At 54.4% G+C, this 23,781-nt stretch overlaps 8 protein-coding genes across 8 annotated transcripts; 4 read left to right on the top strand and 4 right to left on the bottom strand.

The window, feature by feature from the left end:
- Nucleotides 1–3,793: 3,793 nt before the first annotated feature.
- Nucleotides 3,794–5,421, top strand: CMQ_7169 (taurine catabolism dioxygenase family protein; the record flags this gene model as incomplete). Its single annotated transcript, XM_014314174.1, has 5 exons — nt 3,794–3,848; nt 3,988–4,221; nt 4,437–4,510; nt 4,585–4,754; nt 4,845–5,421. 5 exons carry the CDS (start codon nt 3,794–3,796, stop codon nt 5,419–5,421), a joined length of 1,110 nt encoding a protein of 369 aa, XP_014169649.1.
- A 2,706-nt stretch (nt 5,422–8,127) lies between these two features.
- CMQ_7480 (duf89 domain containing protein) lies at nt 8,128–9,863 on the bottom strand (the record flags this gene model as incomplete). The annotated part of the gene is made up of 5 exons (XM_014314485.1): nt 8,128–8,361; nt 8,467–9,445; nt 9,495–9,625; nt 9,702–9,772; nt 9,842–9,863. The coding sequence occupies 5 exons, from the start codon at nt 9,861–9,863 to the stop codon at nt 8,128–8,130; spliced, it is 1,437 nt and encodes a 478-aa protein (XP_014169960.1).
- Nucleotides 9,864–11,383: 1,520 nt separating this feature from the next.
- Nucleotides 11,384–12,821, bottom strand: CMQ_7737 (phospholipid/glycerol acyltransferase; the record flags this gene model as incomplete). Its single annotated transcript, XM_014314742.1, has 5 exons — nt 11,384–11,540; nt 11,604–11,759; nt 11,819–12,267; nt 12,324–12,567; nt 12,631–12,821. The coding sequence occupies 5 exons, from the start codon at nt 12,819–12,821 to the stop codon at nt 11,384–11,386; spliced, it is 1,197 nt and encodes a 398-aa protein (XP_014170217.1).
- A 940-nt stretch (nt 12,822–13,761) lies between these two features.
- CMQ_7077 (mitochondrial NADH kinase) lies at nt 13,762–15,213 on the top strand (the record flags this gene model as incomplete). Its single annotated transcript, XM_014314082.1, has 1 exon — nt 13,762–15,213. One exon carries the CDS (start codon nt 13,762–13,764, stop codon nt 15,211–15,213), a length of 1,452 nt encoding a protein of 483 aa, XP_014169557.1.
- Nucleotides 15,214–15,816: 603 nt separating this feature from the next.
- CMQ_7600 (elongator complex protein 3) lies at nt 15,817–17,619 on the bottom strand (the record flags this gene model as incomplete). Its single annotated transcript, XM_014314605.1, has 3 exons — nt 15,817–17,048; nt 17,156–17,245; nt 17,322–17,619. 3 exons carry the CDS (start codon nt 17,617–17,619, stop codon nt 15,817–15,819), a joined length of 1,620 nt encoding a protein of 539 aa, XP_014170080.1.
- A 551-nt stretch (nt 17,620–18,170) lies between these two features.
- Nucleotides 18,171–19,467, top strand: CMQ_7673 (succinyl-synthetase alpha; the record flags this gene model as incomplete). Its single annotated transcript, XM_014314678.1, has 5 exons — nt 18,171–18,331; nt 18,396–18,424; nt 18,502–18,628; nt 18,722–18,810; nt 18,878–19,467. The coding sequence occupies 5 exons, from the start codon at nt 18,171–18,173 to the stop codon at nt 19,465–19,467; spliced, it is 996 nt and encodes a 331-aa protein (XP_014170153.1).
- An 841-nt stretch (nt 19,468–20,308) lies between these two features.
- CMQ_7201 (ubiquitin conjugating enzyme) lies at nt 20,309–21,174 on the bottom strand (the record flags this gene model as incomplete). The annotated part of the gene is made up of 3 exons (XM_014314206.1): nt 20,309–20,483; nt 20,573–20,844; nt 20,914–21,174. The coding sequence occupies 3 exons, from the start codon at nt 21,172–21,174 to the stop codon at nt 20,309–20,311; spliced, it is 708 nt and encodes a 235-aa protein (XP_014169681.1).
- A 910-nt stretch (nt 21,175–22,084) lies between these two features.
- On the top strand, nt 22,085–23,681 carry CMQ_7583 (proteasome regulatory particle subunit; the record flags this gene model as incomplete). The annotated part of the gene is made up of 4 exons (XM_014314588.1): nt 22,085–22,087; nt 22,167–22,232; nt 22,306–23,118; nt 23,175–23,681. 4 exons carry the CDS (start codon nt 22,085–22,087, stop codon nt 23,679–23,681), a joined length of 1,389 nt encoding a protein of 462 aa, XP_014170063.1.
- Between the last annotated feature and the right edge of the window lie 100 nt (nt 23,682–23,781).

The following is a 23,781-nucleotide window of genomic DNA, read 5'->3' as shown; positions in this document are numbered from 1 at the left end:
GAAAGGGAAAGGGTGGGGGGAGAGATACGTCGTAGAGAGGGAGAATGAAGCGATGAACAAAACAAAGGAGACAAAAGACCGGTCCGGGAAGGAGCAGAGGAGCTGAAGGGTTGGGTGGTGGGGGCGTCTGTTCTCAGCGGCTCGTCAAGGAGTCCCCACACGGCTGGCAGCTCAGCACCGGCCACCCAACGCCCTATCATCGTCCACTGTGCCCACTGGCCACAGCTGCCTGCTGGGCTGGCAATTGTCGCGAGACAGGTCGGCGACTTGGGCCAGGGTCTGAGTCCGAAACCCTTTTCTTTTTTCCCCCTTGCGGCGCCTCCTTTTTATCCAAGCCGGCGTCACCCTGTTGTCTTGCCAAGCTTGTCCCTCGCTTCTGCAGACGCAGGCTGGGGCTGCATGCCACCATGGACGCACATACGACGTGCAGGACACGCCCATCGTCAATCTCGCCAGTGCATCACATCGCCAACAGCTGGTCCGAGCGACTAACCAGGCTTCTTCGGCGTTCCCGTCGCCCTTTCTTTCTTCTTTCTTCTTTCGCCTCTCTTCTCCACCTCTCCCTCACTTCCTCTTTGTTCTCGCCCTCGCCTTCGTTTCTTTTTCGTGTCCCACTTCGCTGCTGGAAATGCAACTAGAATGCCATTTGTGGTCACTAACACGCCAATCGTCGCTAGTCTGCCCAGACTTGTCAGCACGTCGATTATAGTACGGAGTACAGCGGCCACGTACGAAGTAGCTGCCCTCACATCGCGGCGTGCCGGTTGCAACTACATAGTGCTCCGTACTCCGTAATTTTTTGGAAATCCAACACGCGTATGCATCTTACTGTGCAGCACACTGCCGGCTACTTCCCCGTAAACGGCACCTGTCGGAAGCAACACCGGCATGCACGAGTCGTTGTAGTTGGCACACCGCCAGAATGGATCTTGCTGCTTAGCTTGACCCAAAAACGACCACCGCACTAGCCACAGAAGGGCATCGCAAGCACAGAGATGCACTGCTCCAGAGCCTCATGTCCCTGTGTCCCGGAGACAAAAGGCGTTTCTTCGCCCGGACACTGCGTGCCGCAGAGGCCTCTCATACTATGTAAGGGCGAGAGTGGCAATTTAGAGCTGTTCGTCCGTACCCTGCTAGCACCGAGGGCCGAGCCGTAGAACGAGTCTGGTGTGACGATTGGCGTTGGCGTTGGCAGCAACGACTACGGGGAATTATTCCATTTGTAATACGGAGCACGTCGTACTCATCCTCCAAACAAAGAACTGCCCATCCAGCCGAGCCGGGGGGCGACAGGAGCCGGCTCGGAGAGGGCTCGGAAATGGCGAAGCTCTTATGGCCGGCTTTTGCCTCTCCTCGCTGTCCTGTACAAGGGTGGTCTCACCTGGAGAGCATGCCTCTTTTTTCTGGTTCCAGTCACGAACAAAAAATGCAAGTTTTATTAATCAAAATGGAGCGCCTTCTCCACTAGTTTTCATTGGAGCCGGAGCTTGAACTTGAGACTAACAAGGCTCAACCAATCAGATGCAACAGCAACACGGCACATAAGGTATTTTCAAGCTGACTTTTGGCTTCTGTCTGGCTTTTCCGTCGGCTTTATGATGATTTCTCCTGTTTTCCTCTTCTCCTGTCTTCCTGTCGTTTCGAGCCACTTTCTAGCACCATCTGATGGGCATCCTTTCCCTCCTTGGCCGCTAGGTGTCTAGGTGCATGCACCGCTCACTCAATACATTTTCAGCACTACCGCTTTTGTAATATAGTTTAAAATGGGACATGGCAACAAATGCCGCTTTGACTTACTTCTCGCATTCCAGCCAATGTAAAAGGGGGCTTGCTGCACCCGCCTGCTCACAAATTGTCGCCTGTTGCTTCTTTCTGCTTAGGTTACTCAGCCACGACCTGTCGATCTAGATGAGCCACCGCCTGTTATAGCTAATCCAATCTGATTCTGCCCCCAACTTTTCGAGATCTTCCTTTTCGGTTCTAAGCTACGCCTGATCATCTGGAAGGTACGCGTCTAAAACCCCCCCCCCTCTCTTGTCTGTCAAAGCAGTCAATGCTCCGGTCCCCCACATCCTTATCCTGTTGCATATTTTTCCCATATTTGATCATGCATATCGTCCGCTTTTCGTGCTACTGCGACGATTTGCACGGTCCGGAGATCTGCGCTCTCAGGACCACCTTAAACCGCCTTTTTTTCCTTTCTCGACACCATTCAAAAGCCCTACCCCCCCCCCCCCCCTTCCCCCCCTCTGTCTTCCCTCCGAAGCTGCCTCATTCTCCTGCTGTTTCCGGAGCCCAACCTTTGAAACGCAGACGCCACAGCGATGCCTCGGTGTAGCAAAACGTCCGCTCCGTTTTGCCGCTGCTTCATTCCCTAATACCGAAAGTGCATGGACAGGAGTCTGATCTACCGACTTGCGGTCGAACTTGTATGAAGCGCCTGGCCTTGTCTGGCCGGTGCAAAACGGACCGTGATCGTCAATGGGTGAGGTCAAAAACCGCCCGTTTACGCCTGCTGCCCAGAGACAAAGGTAGGATGGGCCCGTGAAACAGTTTTATATTTAGTGGCTGTCCATCTGGCTCGTCTCTGTTCCGTATTGCTATTCGGCGGCCTTGCACTGTGCAGCTCTGTGTGTTTAGATGCCGGTCTCTATGCACGTGTATTTCCCTTTATGGCTCACAACTGGCACTGGATGGTGAGAACCAAAAGGCGAAGGTAAAAAATGGCACATGTCCGATATCTGGGGTTGCTGTAGCACTGGGCGCTCCGGTGAGCCCAATGACGGTCTTTGCGAGCAGCGGCTCCCATGCTACGCACTACGATCACTCCCACCTTCCCTCTTGGCCATCGTCGGCCTTCTCAACCCACCTCGTTCCCCCTCTTTTGCCTTGTCTGTCATTGGCGTCATGTAGTCATTGCATGGCAGCGAGCTTCGGGCATGAGCTGCTTCCTGCACCGGAACCACAACAGCCGCGTCCCTTGACCCCAGTACCTTGTTGCGTCTGTTTCTGTTCCGTCTCTCTCCCCCAAGGTCCAAACCACTGGCTGTACAGACTCGCCATGTCACCCTCCTGCTTTCTTCTAAATACCAAAGAGATAGTAGAAAAAGAAAGTCGGATATACGAATGCAGTATTCACCTCACGCCTATTGCCTGGCCAACACTGGACGCCATATATTTAGATTTGAGGAGTGACGTTGTGGTCTTATGCAGTCCAGTCCTCCTTCCTTCTCTAATCTTAAAAGGCTCCTCCTACCCGTTTCTCCCAAGTCGCCTCCTCCGCTCCCTCTTTCCATTTGGCCAGACGGAATTTGCATTAACATCGTCGAACCCAGCTAAGCCCGACAAGCCTGCATTCTTCCTCCCGCATTCCATCTCCATTGCATCTGTGCCACTCATCCACTCAAATAAATCCGGACTCTCCCACGCTTTCCCGTTCTTCCCTCTCTTCTGGTCATGCTATTTTGTCCCCTATCAACTGAACGATCATAGCTGGCAGTCAAGTCTTACCAATTGCCACTTGCCACTTCTCTGAAGCATTGCTTCCTGGACGTCTTGACCAGACTCGTTCTAGAATCCTACTCGCGCCCGTCAGCAGATGAAAGAATTTTACTGCACTCATGGACAAGGTAGGCTACTCTAACTTCCAGCCAGCCATGTGCCCTTTGACCGCAATATACAGTATGTTGATCCAGTCCTTCGGTACTATGCTTAGTTTGCCAATGATCTGCCGTCTCGTCTCGCTGGCCCGTTGTCTGACCTTGGCCCGGAAAACCCCGAGTTCTGCCAATTAATGCTGAGCGCGGCAGACTTGAAGGCCATCAATGAGGCTCTAGTGACTTTCAAAGGTAAGCCACTCTTTGGTGTCAGAAACTAGGTACTACTTATTGCTCCTGGATTTTGGAGTCTGGTCGGAGTAATTAACGCCTAGCAATAAATTCTCGGTACCTCAGGTGGAAATGTTTTGCTCGCTAATTATCCACAAAGCTCTTGAACTCGCCGGCCACGAAGTTTCCAAAGAAACGTTTCCATTGCCGAACGATTTAAGCGAAAGACTCTCTTCTGCTGCCTATGAGGTTCACCGGGGCCGTGGCCTTTGCCAGATCCAAGGCTTGGATCCTACGCTTTACTCGGAGGCCGACAATCTCCTAGTCTTCCTTGCAATTGCCAACTACATTGGAGACAAGCGGGGCATTCAAGACAAAAAAGGAAATGTGATAAGTACGTATTGCACCCATTTGAAGCCAGCAACAAGGAACATATTACCTTAAATGAAAATAGCTCTATGGTCCAGTACTAGAAAGGCACCCGCGCAATCCCGAGGGTAATTTCTGGGGCTATATTCAGCATTGACTTGTGTTTCTCTTTCTTCTATGATCTTGATCCGAGTCGGTCTACATATAGTTGCATAACTGACTGACACTGACACAAACCAGCTCACATCACCGATGCAAAGGCCTGGACAGTCCCGTATGAGAAGCGTCATGTTGTTCACACAAACCAGCATCTAGTAAGTAGCGCCTCCCCATATACCTCAGGTATATGCCGTAGTATTCCGACCTGTTCACTCACACACTGTCTTAGACGTGGCATTGCGACATGGGTGCCGATGTTCTAGCCCTCCAAGTGCGCCAAGTCGCCGCAAGGGGCGGAGCTACCATGGTAGCTTCGTCTTGGAAAATCTACAATATCGTCGCTTCTGAGCGACCGGATGTGATCCGAGTTCTAGCCGAACCAAACTGGCCTGTCCATGTGTGAGCTGAGCAAGGGGACGATGCTAGCCCCTTCTAGCCCATATACTCGTCCTTTCTCAACCAGCTAATTCGTGTTTATTGGTCTGTTAGCTCCAACCGCAAGTCTCGTCATGTCCTCGCCTCTCTGCTGGAGTTTCATGACGGCAAGCTGCTGATGAACTTCGACCCGAGCCGATTGGGAACTCATCCGGCCATGAAGCCCCGCCGCTCGCGGCCCGTCGCTATACCCTCCCTCACAGAGGCCCAACAGGAAGCACTTCGCGTGGTGGCGGCTGTCGCGGAAAGGAATAGCTTACAGCTTGGCACCAAGGCGGGAGACATCCTATTCATCAACAACTGGGCTCTCCTTCACGCGCGTAGTGCGTATACGGATTCCGGTGAGGAGGCCGAGGGTCAAGGGACAGTCAACCAACGGCGCCATTTACTTCGCCTCTGGATTCGAAACTCGCAGCTGGGCTGGAAGATTCCAGAAAACCTTCGAGCTCCTTGGGAGGCGGCTTTCAGCTACGCGGACGAGGGCTATGTTTCGGGGGACCATCAGAACGGTGCAGTCACTCAGCTAAGATATCCCGTCATGCCAGAACCGGATTACAAGCCAGCAAGATACACGACCGGATCCGCTGCATTCGTAATTGAAGACAGCGAGAGCGAGTATGACGATGAGTGAGCAGTTCGACTGCCCACTTCCCGCGGCTTCGTATGCCATCGTTATCCGGTTTCTATACACAGATGATCTCGACGATTTGGCAAAGGGTTCGATACAATATTATTTGTTCACCCACAGCCTATATCCTGTTCTTGTTGTTGTTTTGCATTTACGACTCTTTTTTTCAAGCGCTTCATAGCCGTCAGCAGATTATTTAGCATAATTGTAATGTCTTGGTATTATTGCAGGTCCTGGCTAGTTGCAGTTTTACAACGAAATATACCAAATACCACTGGAACACCGAAAATTGTACTTTGAAGAAGCCCCATTTATTGTGGCCTTTCTGGCTACGCTGAGTTCGCAGCTTTGCTGCAGTGTTACCTGAAATGTCGGGAGCCTCATGATGTATGATGCGGCACCTAGGCACTCAAGTCGAACTTGCAGGGGATCCTTACTAAGGATGTGCCCATACATGTATGTACTCCATAAGTGGAGTCCGATGATATAGGAGCGATTCGGCAGTGAGTACGGCTTTAGGCCATAGCGGTCAGCCAAATAAGCCGTGAGATCAGGCAGGCCGCGGATCTACGCCACTCTTCGCATACTCGTATGACTGTCACAGCACCCTGTCAAGCGTTCCCACAGCCCCTCCTAAGTCTTTCTGGGTCGGTTCTTTGTCGTCGTTAGGCAAGACATTATTGGCATTATTTCCGACGTTTTCATTCGAAGACGGCATAGTGATGTATCTTACGGAGGGCACCCGCGCAGATTTCCTTACCTGTTGTGGTCTAGCGCAGAGAAACACACAGACATTTCTAAGTGGGTATCACGAGTTCCGTGACTAGTCTTCTTCCGGTCTTAGAGGCCGGATCCGTGCGTCTGAGAGCTGCAGCTACAACGGGAAGAGCACGATGCTCTGCTCATACGGAAGATGAGTCCTTGTAGTTGCAAGCGGCCGCGGACACACAGACGTGGCATGTGAGCCGTTTATTTTTATTTTTAGTGTGCTATATCCTTGGCTGCATCTGCCTATCGGATACACCCAAACGTACGAGTACAAGGAGAAAGCGCTTAGACTTTGGCTAGTGGTGTCGTCGCAAGGCAGAACACAGACAGGGCACACAAGCAGAGGCCGTCTGGCCGAGTTTTGGAATCTTGCTGCGAGTACATGGTAGCGAGAGTATACTAGCAGGGGCGGCAGACACGAGCCCTGCTCATCTCAGCACGGATAGGCGAAAAAAGGAATAGTCTGAAAAGTGTTCCGATCCCTAATTCCCCGGTATATTAACAATCTGATCCGGGCAAGGGAGCTGCTGGCACTACGAGTATACGAGTACTCCGTACGGAGTACATGCTAAGCCTTCGTATTTCTTGTACTCGTACCCCATAGCCGGCCAGTCCCCACCTGATGTGGGAGAGACCGCCCCCCCCCCCGGAACCCGGTACTAAGTGCGATGGGGTGACTCGGTGGCAAGCAGCCACGACGAGGACACGCGGTATTCTGCGTCTGGCCGGAAGGGTAGCGAGAGGTGCAGCGGGGATGGGGTAACATAGCACGGGAATAGAAGAGAAATGAGCAGGAGCCATAGGCAGCAGGGCGTCAAGACCAATCAGAAGGACCACGGTGAGATGCAAGTCTGCACTGCGACGTACGAGCACGATACGACCAGAACAAGCCACGAATGTCACGGGGGGGCTGTCGTTGGTGAGCGGCAGATATGTGGCCGCAAGACGGCGAGTCGCAACCAGCCAAGTGGCCGGTGGAGATGGAGGAAGGCGGCGACGCGAGAACACCAACGACGGGCAGCGGGAGCACGCGAGGATACTACGACATGTCGCCAGGTCTGGGGTGAATGCAACAACGTCTGCAGGATCCGCCGTTGCGCGCGATAGCGACAGGTGGATGTATATTCTCCGCCTATTAGTCTTCGCTAGCACTTCGGAACAATTCCGGAAATTGCTTCAATCTGTTTTTTTTTTTTTTTTTTTTTCCTGTGGTTTTTTTCCCTTTATCATTTTCCCTTCCCGGTCCTGCTGACCTGTCAGGTCAGCAGAGTTAATTATCCCTCATAGGACATGGCACTCTTTGCATGTGACAGGTAAAATTAAAAGGCCGAACCTTCGAATTCGGTCTGGTCCGGAAATGATCGAGTACGAATATGCCTGACGGCCGCTGATGAGCCTCTTTCACTCCCTTCCCTCCTTCGCATACTATGTACCCCCCTTTCTTTCCCTGCCCACGCCATCCAGATCTGTAATTCTCGACCGGTGAGGGTGTCTGCGAGAAGTAGGGATATCATTAGATCAGTAACACAGGGTTGTATCTGACTCGCGACAGAGGCTTAGCTCCCTCCCTTTCATACGTAAGATACCTGCCCTCCACACTGGAGAGACACGAGTAAGATTGAAGGAAAAAAAAAAAACCCCCGAAAACAGGCTGGCACATACGTCGTACTCCATACCCCTTGCCTATTTCTCACGGCTAGGTCTTTGACTTTCCGAAAAATAGGAGATTTCCGGTCTGGCTGGCCTTTGATTGTGCCCTACTATACACCGGTGTATCTTACGACATATTCCGTACCAGACAGATGCTAGTTTCTTTCCAGTCTCTTATCTAGACACGGCGATATGTCTGTTCTTTGCTCGTTTAGCCTATCGTCCGGCACTCATCCTCATCTATATTCTTGTCATTGAGTGAGGTGTCCTGTCGGCCCATCATCTCCCTGACTACTGCTTTCCCTCTGAAAACGACACCACTGCCCACTTGCCATTCCAGGCCCACTCGCGTGCCCCAGATGCGCCGCCACCACCTTCGGCCAACCTTAGCTCCTCGTCCTTGCCTGCCGGTAGGCCTACCACGACATCGGCTTTGCAAGTCCGCAGCGCGAGCACGTTAACTCCGGACCCGGGACCCAGAGGACCGATCGCTTCGGTGAATGGTGTTGTCGGGTCCCATTCGGCCTAGTTGCGTCAGAAAGGAGAAAGATTGGATGCAGGTGTGTGGATGAAGCACACGGGGGATGAGAAAACACAAAAAGGGGGGGAACACGAAGACAGACGACGTACATCAGCAGTGAGCTTCCGGTAGTTCAGGTCGCCCTTGAAGATGACAAGCTCACTCGACTGCAGGTCGGTCATCAAGGATGGGGCGTCGTGTGGCAGGCGCCAATAGCTTCCAGGAAGTGTCCAGAACACGTTGGGCCGCAGGACGACCTGGCCTTCGGCGTACATCATGCTCCATTCCTGGAAGAGGAAGGCGAGGTCCTGGAGCTCAGCGTCGGTCAGCTTGGCTGGGGCCGGCAGATCCTGGTGAATCTCCTCGTCGGAAGGCGTCTCGAAGAAAGGCTTGGGGTTGGCCAGAGCGTTGAGCAGGGCGCCAAAGTCGCTGGGCAGCACGTCCGACACAAACCAGGGGATGTTCTTGGGATGCAGCACGACGACGGTGGCCAGGCCGGCGCGCAGCAGGAAACCGGCCAGGATGAGGTCGACGTAGAGCTCGAAGCCGGCGTTGTCGAGCACAATGTCGACGCGGCGCTCGGACTTGGGCTTGGCGGCACGGGCAGCCTTGAGGGCCGCATATACCTTGGGCAGGTCGTTGACTAGGATGTTGGCCTCGGCCTTGCGCCGGGCCTCAGAGCCCTGCAGCTTTTGGATGTCGTCGTACGTCAGATTGGTCAGCAGCGAGAGGTCCGTGGCATTGCCCCAGAGGCAGATCTCGCACATCTCTTCAAAGAGCGCTTCCTCGGCTGCGTTGTCGCTGCTGCTGCTGCTGCTGCTATTGCTGTCCATCTGTCGTGTCAGCTGCGCGTAACGGCCTGCAAGCTCCAGAACTGCCGGCCTCGACGAGCGAAAGGTGCGGATCTTCTGGCGCGCAAATACATCGTAGCCCCTCCAGTGCGTCGACAGCCGGAAAGAGGTGCTCATGCGCCGAAACAGATAGCACTCGGCATAGAGCCATGGCAGGCTGAGCCACGATGGCTGGCCGAGCTGCTCGAGCTCTGCGTTGTAGCCGGCCACATCTGATTCTCCGTCATCGCAAATCGGCCTGTTTGTCAGTCAGGGTCTGTGAAAGGAGAGAGACAAGCAAAACGAACACTAGTGGTCGGTCATGCTGCACCTCGTATTTCAGCTGTGCAAGCTCCTCGACAATCTTCTTGCCCTCATCCGCCTTGGCCGGGTCGCTGCTCAGGTGCACAGACCGATACACATCGTCGATGGCCTGGGTCTACCATGGGGTACAAGAGTCAGATCGGGTCGGATGCGTAGTGCCAGCCCCTGACCGCGCTCTCGGGACCACTCACGATGATCACTGGCCAACGGACCCGAGCGGTCTGCCACGCAAATGACGTCTTGTCGGCCGTTGAATAGCCGCCTGTCTTGTCAGTACTGCACAGGACGACTGGAAGTCATAACGTGAACGTCGCTCCAGGGGGAGGCCTACGCTGCTTTGCGTCGTACTGCATCGTTGCAGCTGTCAATTCTGGACTGGTTTTGATTTATGTCTCCGAAAAGCTTCTCCATCCACACTAACGTCCGTCGATTTAATAGCGCGTTTAGCACCTGAGCTCCGGCAGGCGGGGCTTTGCACGAAATCCGGCAGGCGGGGTTCAAGTGCGTCATTCTGCAGGAACCGTGCCAGTTACACTGTACGGATGTGCACGGCCATAGCCTGTTGGGCATTGCCTAGTATATGGTTTTACTGAAGTTTCAAATCATTTTTGAGTTCCATTGCTCCATACTCTGTAGTTCTCTCTTGTTCCAGACGCCCAGTGCGAGATGGCCAGCAGCAACTGAATACGGCTACCAGACCGTTATCGTTAAAAACAAAATTGAACCGGCAGCCTCAGGTCGTTTACGAGATCGTCAATTTAGTATGGCATTTCTAGTCTTTTCATACGCAATACGAGTGGCAGACTTAGCCTTGTTTAACCGACTACGTTTTATTATAGCAGCTATAAGGGACCAAGTACGTGCCAATCTTTTGCCCCTAGGCTTTTGGGTGGTCTTCTGATCGAACAGGTATCATCAAAACTCACCTGGCTAAGACAACGTCCGGCTTTGAAACCGAAAATTTTAGAGCCTAATTTGCTATGCCAATGCTCAGCAAGAATTCATGAATATCACCAGACATGCGGTTTTTACAAATATAGTTTCAAGTCAAGGATAACTTCCAGACCCGCATGATGGCTTGCAGACCATATAAGCATAAAGCTTATTCTGTGAGCTTTATTGTCACTTGTGCTCCGTACTGTATTCAAATCATTTCACCGCCAGTCACTTCCAGGCACTGCCAATCACTGCCGATTATGTTTCGCACTCCAGCTTTGGGTTCAGAGCCCTTCTCAAGCGGCGCTTCTCAACAGAAGGCAACGTTGGTATCAGATGATAGAGCCCGAGTAACGACGGATCGGACAAATCATCTATAAAGCTGATCGTTAATTTTATGGTTTGTATTACGTTGTGTCGGATCATAAGATCTCCGATTGGACGCCACTTCTTAGTTTGTGGGAAAAAAAGATCCACAGATCCTATTGCTGCCCCTATTTTGGCCCCCTTTTTGCGTTTCTATTTTTCTATTTCTTTCTGTTTTTCTATTTTGCCATTCTGCATCTGTGCTTTTAATTGGTTGTGTGACCTAGACTGAAGAGTGGAGAGAGAATGAGTAAACTATAAACGCATCCTTCGCTGTATGAAATAGCAAGAGGAGCTTAGCCAAGTGAGGTGACACAGAAGCCGTCTTGGCAGTACAGGAAACCTGGGCATTTGGCACACTGAAACGAGCTGGTATTGGCAGCTACTATTTCGAAACAACAAAGACCCAAAAATGCAGTTATTGATATGCAAGAATGCAGGGAGGGATTTTTTCAAACGCTTCTCAGAAAACAATGATTAAAGCCCCATCATGAACCGTAACCCAACACCCGCATAGCCCAGCAACACCAGAAGTGGTTTAGCCAAAGGAAAAAGACACCTTAGTATCATGCTATGCTGCCCCAGCAGAAAACCGACGCCAGTAGATGATGCCAATATTGCAAAGCATTAACAGGGTAGTAGGAACGGCAAACATTTGGGCAATCTCAAAAGTATACCGCGTACGGACTGCTGTCTCGATGTAGGGGCCATCCTTGCTGTCTGCTGCACTGGGAGAAGGTGGTAGGCGTCCAGTGGTGAGAAAGGTGTCCATTATGGCGTCTTTCTCATACCACCTCTCGCGCAGCCAGGTGTCAAACAGCTCGGCATTGTCCAGGGGGATATTGTCCACACGAAACCGGCGCCAGTAGAAGTTGACAGATTTTGGCGGCTGGCCCTGGAGGTAGGTCCCGGCCAGAGTGAAGTGCTGTTCTCCAAACTCGCCTCGCCTAAGGACTGTCAGTCAGGAAAACGACAAACGGGATAAGATCAAGGACAGGGTACGTACTTTACACCTTCGTAGGCAACAGTACAATCATAGACGTAATCGACAGAACCCTTCAGTTCGGACAGGCAGTAATACATGCCGGTGCTCCGAGGAAGGAGAACGTGCTCGGTGTCTTTGATTCCGGTCTTCTCTGCCCATTTGGCTGACTTCACGCGCCCGTTATTCGACGAGTTGGTGCCCTCGGGGAATAGAAGCAGCCACATGGGGTCGTAGTAAACGTTTCCGCTGGGGTCGAGGTGCTCAGCTCTCAGCTTCTGAAGACGGTGCGCCATGCGCGGTCGATCGATGGCCATCTTGCGCGACATGAAGATAAAGCCGTAGAACATCATACCGGGGCCGATGATGGGAATGTATTTGAGCGACTCCTTCAGAATAATGTAGATGCTTCCGTGGGATCTCGGTTTGTTGGCATAGCCGACCCACCACAGGTACAGCCAGTCGGTGTATATCTGGCAGATGTTAGGAACTGAGCTCGTCTTGCTTTCTCGGCACTTCCTCCTCGTACCTGGTGGTTTGCAATAAGAACCAATCGTTCGGGAAAGTTGAATTCCACGCGTCCATCAGACAGAGACTTGATCTGGCCGGCCACCGACGCATCGCCGCTGATGCGAATTGTGGTCGGTCCCCACCAGTATGTCATGGTGGTGATGACCAGGCCAAAGGACTGCTTGGTGACGGCCATGTAGTCGTAAAACAGACGCCGGTTGATCAGGTAGAGAGGCGCGCCGATACATTGCGTGATTTGGATTCTGTACGGTCAGCAAGCAGGCAATGAGAAGCTGTCTGGGGGACATTCATACGTGGTGGCACACGTGAAGAAGAACATAATTAGCGAGACGCCCCGCAAGATCTGGATCACGCGTCCGTGCTTTTCCCTTCCAGACGGATGGGGAGCAGCCGCAGGCTTGCCGTTGACGGTAATGGTCAAGGGAGTGGATGCGATCGAGTCGGTTGGCAAAGCGGCTGCATTGGGTTTAACCCTCTGGCGCACCTCTGTAGCCATGGTGGCCAATCCGCTGCAAAAAACAGGGGGGGGGAGGGGTATTGTATAGCGTCGGCAGGTATGACGATGAGAAATGAATCGTTTGGCGGTATTGTGGCCAGGCCCGGGAGCGAGCACGGCGCGCGACTAAGAATGCAACGATGGTGACTTGGACGAGATGCCGGATGTGTTATCTTGTGATGCAGGGATAAAATAACGGCCAGGGAGCCAGTCGAGACGGCAGCAGCAGCAGCAGCAGCAACAGCAGCGGCAGGAGCTATTTGAAAGCAGAGGAAGCCATGGGAGGGATGGCAAGTGGGGAGGGGAGGTCGGCCGAGCTTATGAAGAGGGGTCGTACGAGGGCCGAGATGGAAAATGGAAGGGACGTTCTGGGGATGCCTCGTCTCGTCGGTCGCTGCCTCTTCAAGATGGGGTCGGGGCGAGGCGATGGATGGGTGGCAAGGGCGTCGTCGCAGGGAAGGTGCCACCATGCAGGTGTTCTAGGCAGCAGGACGGCTGCACGCATACGTCGGGAGCTGTCCGGACTGGCCGGGGACGCCTTAGTCAGAGGAGATCGCCTTGCCAAGCCTTATTGTCGGCAGGCGGCCAGCCAGAAGGCCGGATACCCCAAATGCCCTAAAGGAGCTAGGCAGAATGCGGCAAAAGCCCCACCAAGTCAGCGTGTGACTCCTGGAGCATCTGTGTGTATTGGGGCTTTGAAGTGGCCATGCGAATTTCGTCTCAGCAAGCCAGCCACGACCATGTCCGACACGAATATGCCAGCATGAGCGCGGCCGGGATCAGCATCTGTGATACGAGCGACCGACTGTGCCGTCCTGTCAAGAATGCCACTGCACAAGCAGGGGTCTGCTGCCAGTGACGAAAGCCATCTGCTGGAATACGAAGTACTTTTTTTTCTACTTGGGACCTTGCTCGAGGAGCACAGTCCCTTGGAGACAGCATGCGGATCGGGCCGTGTGTTGGCAGGGCCGTCTGGCAGCACCGACGGCCGTTCTCTTCGGCGTCGACGCTGCGCGAGCTGCGCGATGCTGCCAGCCTTCCAGACCGCATCGAGCCGCGATACGAAGAGAGCCCGCCGTCTTCGCTGTTGTCGCTGCACTGGCCGCAGCCTCCGCGCAACATCCTGATCATCCCCAAGCTGCACGTGCCGCGCGTCACGCGGTCGGCACTGGTGTTTGCCGAGCACCTGGCACGCAACTATCCGGACCTGAATCTCGTCTTTGAGCATCGCGTCGCCCAGGCCGTCCACGAGAGCTTGCCGTTCCCCATCTACACGACCGACAGCAGCCAGACACGGACGCTATTTCCCGACAAGATCGACCTGATCACCACTCTGGGCGGCGATGGCACCATCCTGCGCGCCGCCAGCCTCTTCTCGCTGCAGCCCAGCGTGCCGCCGGTCCTCTCTTTCAGCATGGGCACCCTCGGCTTTCTGGGCGAGTGGAAATTCGAGGAACACAAGCGTGCTTGGCGCGAGGTATATATGAGCGGCAGCGGTGTCGCCGTTGACGATCTGGTTGCGCCACATACCCAAATTGCAGCGGGTAGTGTTGGTGATGGTGGTGGTAGTGCTGCTACTAGCTCTGCCAGCTCCGAAGAGAATGCAGAGGCGCTGGCGGCATGGGGGAGTGTCCGCGGCCAGAGTTTGGGGGTCAAGCGTGTGTCGCGCATGCTGCTGCGGAATCGGCTCAAGGTCGGCGTGTACGATCAGGCTGGCGTCAACATCAATGACAAGCTGACGTCCATCCCGGCCACAACGACGACATTTTCCAGCCCGACTCAGCAGGCAAAACAGGTTGGCCCTCCTTGCCCTCCTCGCTCTCCAGTGGCCGCCAACACGCCACCGCCTGCCTTCCATGCTATCAACGAGCTGCTCATCCACCGTGGCCCGCATACACATCTCGCCATTATCGACATCTACATCAACGACCACTTTCTGACCGAGGCTGTGGCCGACGGCATCCTCGTCAGCACGCCCACCGGATCGACGGCCTACTCGCTCAGTGCCGGCGGTGCCATCATCCATCCGCTGGTCGGCTCGCTGCTCATCACCCCTATCTGCCCGCGCAGCTTGAGCTTCCGGCCGCTGGTCCTGCCGCTCAACACCAAAGTGTCGCTGCGGCTCAGCGAGCGCAACCGCGGACGCGATCTCGAGGTCAGCATCGACGGCAAGCGCAAGGCTGGCGTCGGCATCGGCATGGAGGTGCGCGTCGAAGGCGAGGCCGTTGGCCGCACTGCCGACGGCAGCTGGCGCGGCGGCGTGCCCTGCGTCATCCGCGCGCCCCGTCATGGCGCTCGCGGCGTCTTGATGGAGGACGACGACGGCTGGGTTGGCGGCCTCAACAGCCTGCTCAAGTTCAACTATCCGTTTGGCGAAACCCCCGCGGACTGAACTGGGGATAGAGGATGGAATCGAGGCCATCTGGAAAGACATATAAAAGACGTTGTAGAAAATGGCACCTCTCACACGCACAAGGAGCGATGATGTCAGTGGCAGGTGACAAGACAAAGCGTGGAATACATATCAAAATAAGGGCCTGTATGCCGCAAAGGACAGGCAGCCGGTGGAGGTAGTCGTCGTTGAAGTGTCTGTTTGTCTCATTCTGCTTCTAAAACATGAACTGTCATCGTCCAAACACACTTCGACGGCTTGTCCAACAGCCGCTGATAATTCAGTGTATTGATTCTGTATATTTTCGGCATAAATTGCCCTTTTGTTCTTCCATGCCGTCTATGTGTTGTATTGACAAGACTTTTTTTAACGTCTCAAGTCACGTGTGGGTATTCGCTTCGCTTCTTTTTCGGCTGGTTTCGTTTTGCCTTTGAATAGATCAGACGAGTCTCAGCCTGCTCATTGATTTACCTTGCCGCTCGACACCTTGTGTACATCTTGAAGCGGATTGATGCGAAGACATGTGGACGGCTCATCGGCTTCCTGTTGACACCCAAAAGGGTCTGTCATCAAGCCGCACATCCTACTTCAGTCGATCTCTCCTCACGGCGAAGGTCCTGGCCGCCCGTCCAGCCATTTGCTCATGTACGGCCCGTCAAGCCAGTAGCCCAGCTTGGCATAGTAGCTGCGGACGCCTACGCCCGAAATGACGCTGATCTTGTCGCTGCCATGCTCGTCGCGCGCGATCCGCTCAGCCTCCTCCATGAGCAGCGTGCCGAAACCCTGGTGCTGAAACTTCTTGGGGTCGCGCGCATGCACAGGCACCGCCGTGCCGTAGACGTGAAGCTCGCGCACAAGACTGGTCGGCTGGCCCACAAGCTCCTCCCGGAACGTGTACTTTTCCGAGCACTTGCGCAGCCGCAGCAGTCCGACCAGAATGTCCTGCTTCGGATCTTCGTACGCGAGGAACGTCTCCCACCCGCCGTTGGCCGTGTAGTCACGTCGCACCAGCTCGACCTGGTTCGGCCGCACCTTGTGCTTGACCTCGTTGATGCCCACCTCGCGCGTGCGCACGTCCCGACACGTCGTGCCAAAGTCCTTCATCCGCGCCAGCGCCAGCTCTCGCAGGTTGCCGTTCTCCACGCCTGACGTCACCAGTGGCATCGGAATGTCGCGTTGCACCCGGTAAATACGCGTCCATGGAGGCACCAGTGCCAGGATGCGTGCCACAAGATCGACCAGCCCGTTGGGCGTGTAGTTCTGGTACCGTCCAGTCCGCCAGAGCTCGTAGAGGCCCGTGCCGCGAATCACCAGCGTCGGGTATATCTTCAGTCCGTCGGTCCGAAAGGCTGGGTTCTCAAAGTACTCCCGGAACTGGTCGAGGTCGCGCTCCATGCCGACATTGGGCAAGTCCGGCATCATGTGGCTCACCACTTTGTACCCAGCATCCTTGGCCAAGCAGAATGTCTCCGCCACTGCTGCCACCGTGTGGCCCCGGTTGGTGTCACGCGCAACGTCTTCGTACAGCGACTGCACGCCGATCTCCAGACGCGTGCAGCCGTACCGGAGCATGCTCGACAGATGTGGCTGCAGGCAGTAGTCGGGCCGTGTCTCAATCGTGATCCCCACGCACTTTGTGTTGCTCATCTCACCCGCCGACACGGCTTCGTCCACGTTGGACGTCTGGTAACCGCTCAGCGCATTGTGCAGCTGCGCGATAAAGCCCTCTCGGTAGGACTCGGGCAGAGACATAAACGTGCCGCCCATGATGATGTACTCAACCTTGTCGACCGAGTGGCCGAGCGCCTTAAGCTGGTCCGACCCCGCCCCCGGGCCTGTTCAAACGGGTCATATCGTGCCCTAATAGCCCGCATGGACGTGGGCTCGTAGCCTGTATATGACTGGGTGCTGTACTCGAAGTCTGAGTCGGGCCCGCCTGGACAGTAGACGCAGATGTTGCCTGTGTAGGCGATGTGTGGACACCGATGCGGCTTGCACATGACAGCCACAACCGCAATACCGGAAGAGGTTCCTATATGTCGAAGTTCGGTCAGAACTTCAGTCCGGTTTAATTAGATGCGCCTCCGTAGTCGCTATATGCCACTCACGAATTGGCTTGGCCACCAGTTTCGGCAAGATGTATTTCTTGTAGTGTTCCGGAACGGCAGCAATGATTGCCGTCAACGGTGGCACGCCGTTGACCTTGTGTTTCCGGGCATATTTAGATCGGAGGCTGTTCAGATTGATGTCGCGTTGCGCACGCTTCGGGTTCTTGGCAGCCTCTTCAAAGTCTTCGATGAGCGCATGGGCGATATCAGCACAGCACCGAAGAAAGCGCTCGTTCTCGGGCGGCAACGTTTCTTTGCCCCGCTTCGATACGGTTTCTGTCACCGTGGATGTAGCCATTGCAATCGCGTGTGGCGGGAGTTCCTCCCACAAGAAGTCGTGGCGGTTTCCGCAGTTTCTGTCCGCAGTAATACAGAGTGTCTTATTTCGTATGCCCGTCGAGATGCCTGCTAACAACTTTTTTGCACCCCGCCAATGACGGATTGTGGCGCAGGTAAAGGCAAGGCGTGGCGCAAACTCAGTCCCCCGCACCGATGGTTCAACGCGCGGATCGGGACCCGTGCTTTTCCGTTCGCTTTACCGACATTTGGCACTGCAATTGCCGGCGTTTGGCGTTTGTTGTAGGGGCTGCCCCAGCTCGACTGTAGAAACGCTAGAAAGGCGTACGGGCCGCCCACAAGAGCTGCTGCAGCATGTGAGTCGTTTTTTATCGCATTACCCCGTATTAATTATCGGCCACAGCTGTCTTTTTTTAACGCATCCCCTCCTTTCTACTCCAAATCCAGGATCGACTGACCACTTTGCGCTTTCTGTAATTCTCTCACTTGCTTCCGCCCGAACAACCCTCGCCCCGTCGTATCAGAGAAAAGAAACCCAGGTCTTTCGACAAGATGCTCGCTATCTCACGGTGTGCACGGCCGTCGCTGCTGCGACAGGCTGCTTCCCGTACTTACAGCTCGGCGGCCAGCCCTTATGCTGCCACCATTAACAATCTCCGCATCAACTCGGACACCAAGGTTCTCTACCAGGGCTTCACCGGAAAGCAGGGAACGTGAGTGCACCATATGCGCCGGTGCCATGGGCTCAATTGCCTTGCTAACTCAGGTCCTGAACAGCTTCCACGCCCAGCAGGCTCTTGACTACGGTAAATAGCTCTACTCTTGTTCTTCGACACCCCCCCTATATGCGACTCCTTGCTCATGGCCACTGTCTGCACAACAGGTACCAAGGTTGTTGGCGGAACAAACCCCAAGAAGGCCGGCACCACACACCTGGGCCTCCCCGTTTTCGGAACGGTCTCAGAAGCCGTCAAGCAAACTGGCGCCACGGCCACGGCCATCTTCGTTCCGTAAGTAGCCGCAGCTCCACAGGTCGGCATAGATGCTACCGAGGATAGCATCCGATATGACATCATGGTCAGCTAACTTGCATCCCACGATAGCCCACCTGTGGCCGCAAGCGGTATTGAGGAGGCAATCGCGGCCGAGATCCCCCTCATTGTCTGCATCACGGAGGGTATCCCGCAGCATGGTGAGTGTTGTTGTTTTGCGCACAATGGTCCACAAGGATGCAAGTATGTTCTAACACCCTCCTCCAGATATGCTCCGCATCACCAACATCCTGAAAACCCAGTCCAAGACCCGTCTCGTTGGTCCCAACTGCCCTGGTATCATCGCTCCTGGCCAATGCAAGATCGGCATTATGCCCGGCTTTATCCACAAGCGTGGCCGTATTGGAATCGTCAGCCGCTCCGGTACCCTCACCTACGAGGCTGTCAACCAGACCACGCAGGCCGGCCTGGGCCAGTCCCTCGTCGTTGGCATCGGTGGTGACCCGTTCAGCGGCACCAACTTCATCGACTGCCTGAAGGTGTTCCTTGCTGACGAAGAGACCGAGGGCATCATCATGATTGGCGAGATTGGCGGTTCGGCTGAGGAGGATGCTGCCGAGTTCCTTCTTGCCAACAACACGGTCAATGGCGGCAAGCCGGTTGTGTCGTTCATTGCGGGTATCTCGGCGCCGCCTGGGCGTCGCATGGGCCACGCCGGTGCTATTGTCTCGGGCGGCAAGGGCGGTGCCGACTCCAAGATCAGGGCGCTGGAGGCGGCAGGTGTCGTCGTCGAGCCCTCTCCGGCCGGCCTGGGCAAGGCTCTGCGCGACGAGTTTGTCCGCCGCGACCTGCTGTAAATGTGTCCGTCGTTTTACAGAGCCCTGAAGGACAAGCTACTGGAGCGAAACTATCTCAGGTGGTTTGCGAGCATTGCCTTGGACGAGCGGCATTTTTGTCGATGGTCGGCGGCTGTTAATTATCACGAGTGGTTGTATCGAGCGAAGGACCATTGATAGCCTGGGATGCAGCACCGTATGTGAGCTTGGAAATAAGGGTTAATCTACTGCATGACTGTACCTGGCTTTCTTTCATCTGTTTAGACTAGATGGGCAGGTTGGGCGTTTTATACGCGAGGAAGCTTCTCATTGGCCGTTCATCTGCAAGCTCTTATCTTCTCTTGTCCTGCTCTTTCCCTGTTGCTCCATGTGCCTAAGGGCATTTTGTGCTAGACGAAGCCCATATCCCATTACCAGTCTTCGTGTTAAGACGGTAGCGACAAATGGTCACTGTTGCTCGAAGGGGTTTTTTGAAATAATGACATTGTAACCCTCGCTCTCTGCAATTGTATAGCAAAGTCGGCCAATTTCGACAAGAAAAGCATGGCTTCGTAGAAATGCAAAAACCCGTGACCTTGTCTCACCCTGAAATGTGTATCCTCGCAAAACAAATACGCCAAGCTGGGTAAAACGGTATCACAGCTGATGCTCCAAAACCAAATTGGACCAGAAATAGAAAGCAGACTCGGGTAGGAACAGGGGGCGACGAGGGAGAGATAAGCACTGCAAGCAAACAGCCGCTGCAGCCAGACCCAACACAAAGAAAGGGCTGGCATCCCGTAAAGCCTCTATGCAAAGAGTGGTGCAGGAATGAGAACGACGATAGGTGAAAACATGTGCACGCCGTACCTACAGTAAACAGCTACTGCTCGCCAAGCAACCGGGCAGTGATATCGCCCATATATGCTTCCTCCAGCTCGTAGTCTTCTCCGCCGTTTCGGTCGATGCCAACAAAATTAAAGGCCTCTACCACGGCATCAAGCTCAAACCCCATGTTGACGAACCGATCAATCAGATCTTTGTTATAGCCTTGATATCTAAGTGAGAAAGGTCTTGGTCAGCCAAACAGCTGGAAGGAAATTCTGGAGCGCCGTCGACGTTGTCAAGCAGACAGATAACAACATACCTAGCTGGATCGTCTGGTTGCCTTTCTACCTTCTTACGGATGAACTGGCCTGGCGGACCTTGTCGTCGTGGAGCACCTGCATACCTGACGGCCCAGTCGTGGGCAACGACGTTGAAATATTCGGGATCGTCCATCAACATCTTGGCGACCTCGGCATCTTGAGGGTCTTTGGGATTCGGCGATTCAAGGAGCATTCGAAGTGACATGAGCGCCATTTTTATTGTACCCACAGGAGACCAGCCGGTTCCTAGCGTATCGAGACAGATAGCACCCTACAGGAACGGTATGTTAGCCCCTCATGCTTTCGTCTTTAGCGCCACGTAAATGCGGTTCAGTCTTACTGTTTGGCTGCTAATGTTGGGATGCCATATCCGGGTGTCAAACTTGATGATAGGCGATTTGAACGGATACATGTCGGGAATCTGAATGTCCACGGTGTATGTTCCGCCAGCGTAAGGGGTGTCAGGCGGCGCCGGAAAAGTGCCCTTGAGATGGGTCAGGTTGCTGGCATCGACCGGAGCCGCAAAGACACCAGACTTGTCCTTGTCCTGGTTAATGTCGTGCAGCTCCTTCGCAATACGGCGCTCCCTGGTAGAGGTCATCGTGAGAAATCGTATTGAGTAAAGCAAGCTCTCGTGTTCGTGCAAACGAGACTGATGAAATCGTGGAGTGGAGTGTGGGTTCAGCTCTGCTCTTCGTGATTCTAGGCCCACGCAGTAATCACCAACCCAAACAGAAGTACAGACAGACAACAGTTGCGCTTCTGAGCTTCCAGTGAGGTGGATGTATGCAATATCGTGTGAAGTTAGGAAATGTCACAGTAGGGAAACTCTGTACACATTTCGTAAAGCCGTCTGTGCTTGTCTAGCTGGGCGACCTGAGTCTTGCCACGTTTGTTCCTTGGGCAGGAACAGTTTTTGGGGGAGAAAATAGGAAAAATTGTTGTGAAGAGAAGGTTTGCGTGCGCAAACGGGTTACCGCAGCTGGCCGATCTGTCGTTGGCAGTTGGCCAGCCTTGAGGATGAGTGAGGGGGAGAAACTTTGAGAAGGTCGGAAGAAGATCGGAAGAGGAGAAGGGGGGTTCCAGATGTGGGGAAGATCCAGGAGGGGACGACGTAGGCCTATTCTGTAGAGCGTGCTGAGATGATTAAGTCAAGGCGACTGTTTCGGGAGGAAGCATCGTTCTCTTTAAGAACAGGCGATGGATGGGCATTGCCTCCGAAGCGCCCCGCCTCCTCGTTTGGTCCAGACAGCAGTGCTCCGTACCCACATATTGTGCTTAGCGTGGTGGGCGTAATGAGGCGCAATATTCACGTGACTTTCTCGATTACGTTATGGTCTCAGCAGGCAGGCTTGCTGTCGCGTTTCCCCTGGCGCCTGGTGATGGAGTCTAAGGTGCCCAGCTCTTCTGCTGCTGTAATTTCAGCCCTTTCTGTGCTTTGATCATCAACCAAACTGCGTCACCACCAATTATAGTTCACGGCGCTCTGACTCGTCGAAGCTAGACAAACAATGGTACGAATAGGTTTTGGACTCTACTAGCTTTTTGCAAATCGAATATCCGGAGCGGTTCTCTAACGTTCGTTATCCACAGGGTCAAAACCAGTCTGGAATGGGAGGTGGCGGTCCCGGGGATGGCAGGGACGAGAAGGACAAGAAGGTATGTGGTGCAGAGTGTGGGGATGATTGAGGTGATGGGTGGTAACATTGCTGACTGACGGTGCCGTGAGCAGAAGGACAAGCCAAAGTACGAACCTCCGCCGCGGCCGACAACTCGTGTTGGGCGTAAGAAGAGAAAGGCCGGTGGCACCAGCGCGGCGGCCAAGCTCCCTGCAGTATTCCCGACGAGCAGATGCAAGCTACGGCTTCTCCGTATGCAGCGTATTCATGACCACCTATTGCTCGAGGAGGAATATGTCGAGAACCAGGAACGCCTGCGCAAGGCCAAGGCAGCCAAGGACAACAATGCACCGGCCTCTGATCTGGATGCTGGCAGCGACCGGCTGGCCGATGAGCGAGGTCGTGTCGACGACATGCGTGGCAGCCCGATGAGTGTCGGCACGCTGGAGGAAATGATTGACGACGACCATGCCATCGTGTCCAGTACGACTGGCCCGGAGTATTACGTCAGCATCATGAGTTTTGTGGACAAGGACCTGCTGGAGCCCGGAGCCAGTGTTCTGCTGCACCACAAGAGCGTCAGCATTGTGGGTGTTCTGACGGACGACACGGACCCATCGGTCAGCGTGATGAAGCTGGACAAGGCGCCTATAGAGTCGTACGCAGACATTGGAGGACTCGAAGCCCAGATACAAGAGGTCCGCGAATCTGTGGAGCTGCCTTTGTTGCACCCAGAGCTGTACGAGGAGATGGGCATCAAGCCTCCCAAGGGCGTCATTCTCTACGGCGCACCTGGTACTGGCAAGACGCTGCTGGCCAAGGCCGTCGCCAATCAAACATCGGCCACATTCCTGCGCATCGTGGGCAGCGAGCTGATCCAGAAGTACCTGGGCGATGGCCCACGTCTCGTCCGGCAGCTCTTCCAGGTAAGATGCACAGGCACCCTAGCTGGATAAGTGAACCTGCTGACACTAAATCACAGGTCGCTGCGGAAAATGCGCCTTCGATCGTGTTCATTGACGAGATTGACGCCATCGGCACGAAGCGGTACGAATCGACATCGGGAGGTGAGCGCGAGGTGCAGCGGACGATGCTGGAGCTCCTGAACCAGCTGGACGGCTTCGACGACCGTGGCGACGTGAAGGTGATCATGGCGACAAACAAGATCGAATCACTTGATCCGGCCTTGATCCGGCCGGGACGTATCGACCGGAAGATCTTGTTCGAGAACCCGGACCAGAACACAAAGCGCAAGATCTTCACGTTACACACGTCCAAGATGTCTCTGAGCGAGGGCGTGGACCTAGAGGAGTTCATCGCGCAGAAGGACGATCTGTCTGGTGCCGACATCAAGGCGATTTGCTCCGAGGCTGGTCTCATGGCTCTGCGGGAGCGGAGAATGCGCGTTCAGATGGCCGACTTCCGGGCTGCTCGGGAACGTGTTCTTCGCACGAAGCAAGAGGGTGAGCCGGAGGGCCTGTATTTGTAGAGCACTGTACCTATAGCCTTACTTCGCCCCCAATATCAATCACCGTGCGCCTCGCTGGCCTACGCTCTGTATCCTACAACCGTCTACATGCTCTTGCGTA

Source organism: Grosmannia clavigera (genome assembly GCF_000143105.1).
Source record: "Grosmannia clavigera kw1407 unplaced genomic scaffold GCSC_173, whole genome shotgun sequence".
Classification (NCBI taxonomy): domain Eukaryota; kingdom Fungi; phylum Ascomycota; class Sordariomycetes; order Ophiostomatales; family Ophiostomataceae; genus Leptographium; species Leptographium clavigerum.
This window is presented reverse-complemented; position numbering and strand designations above follow the sequence as displayed.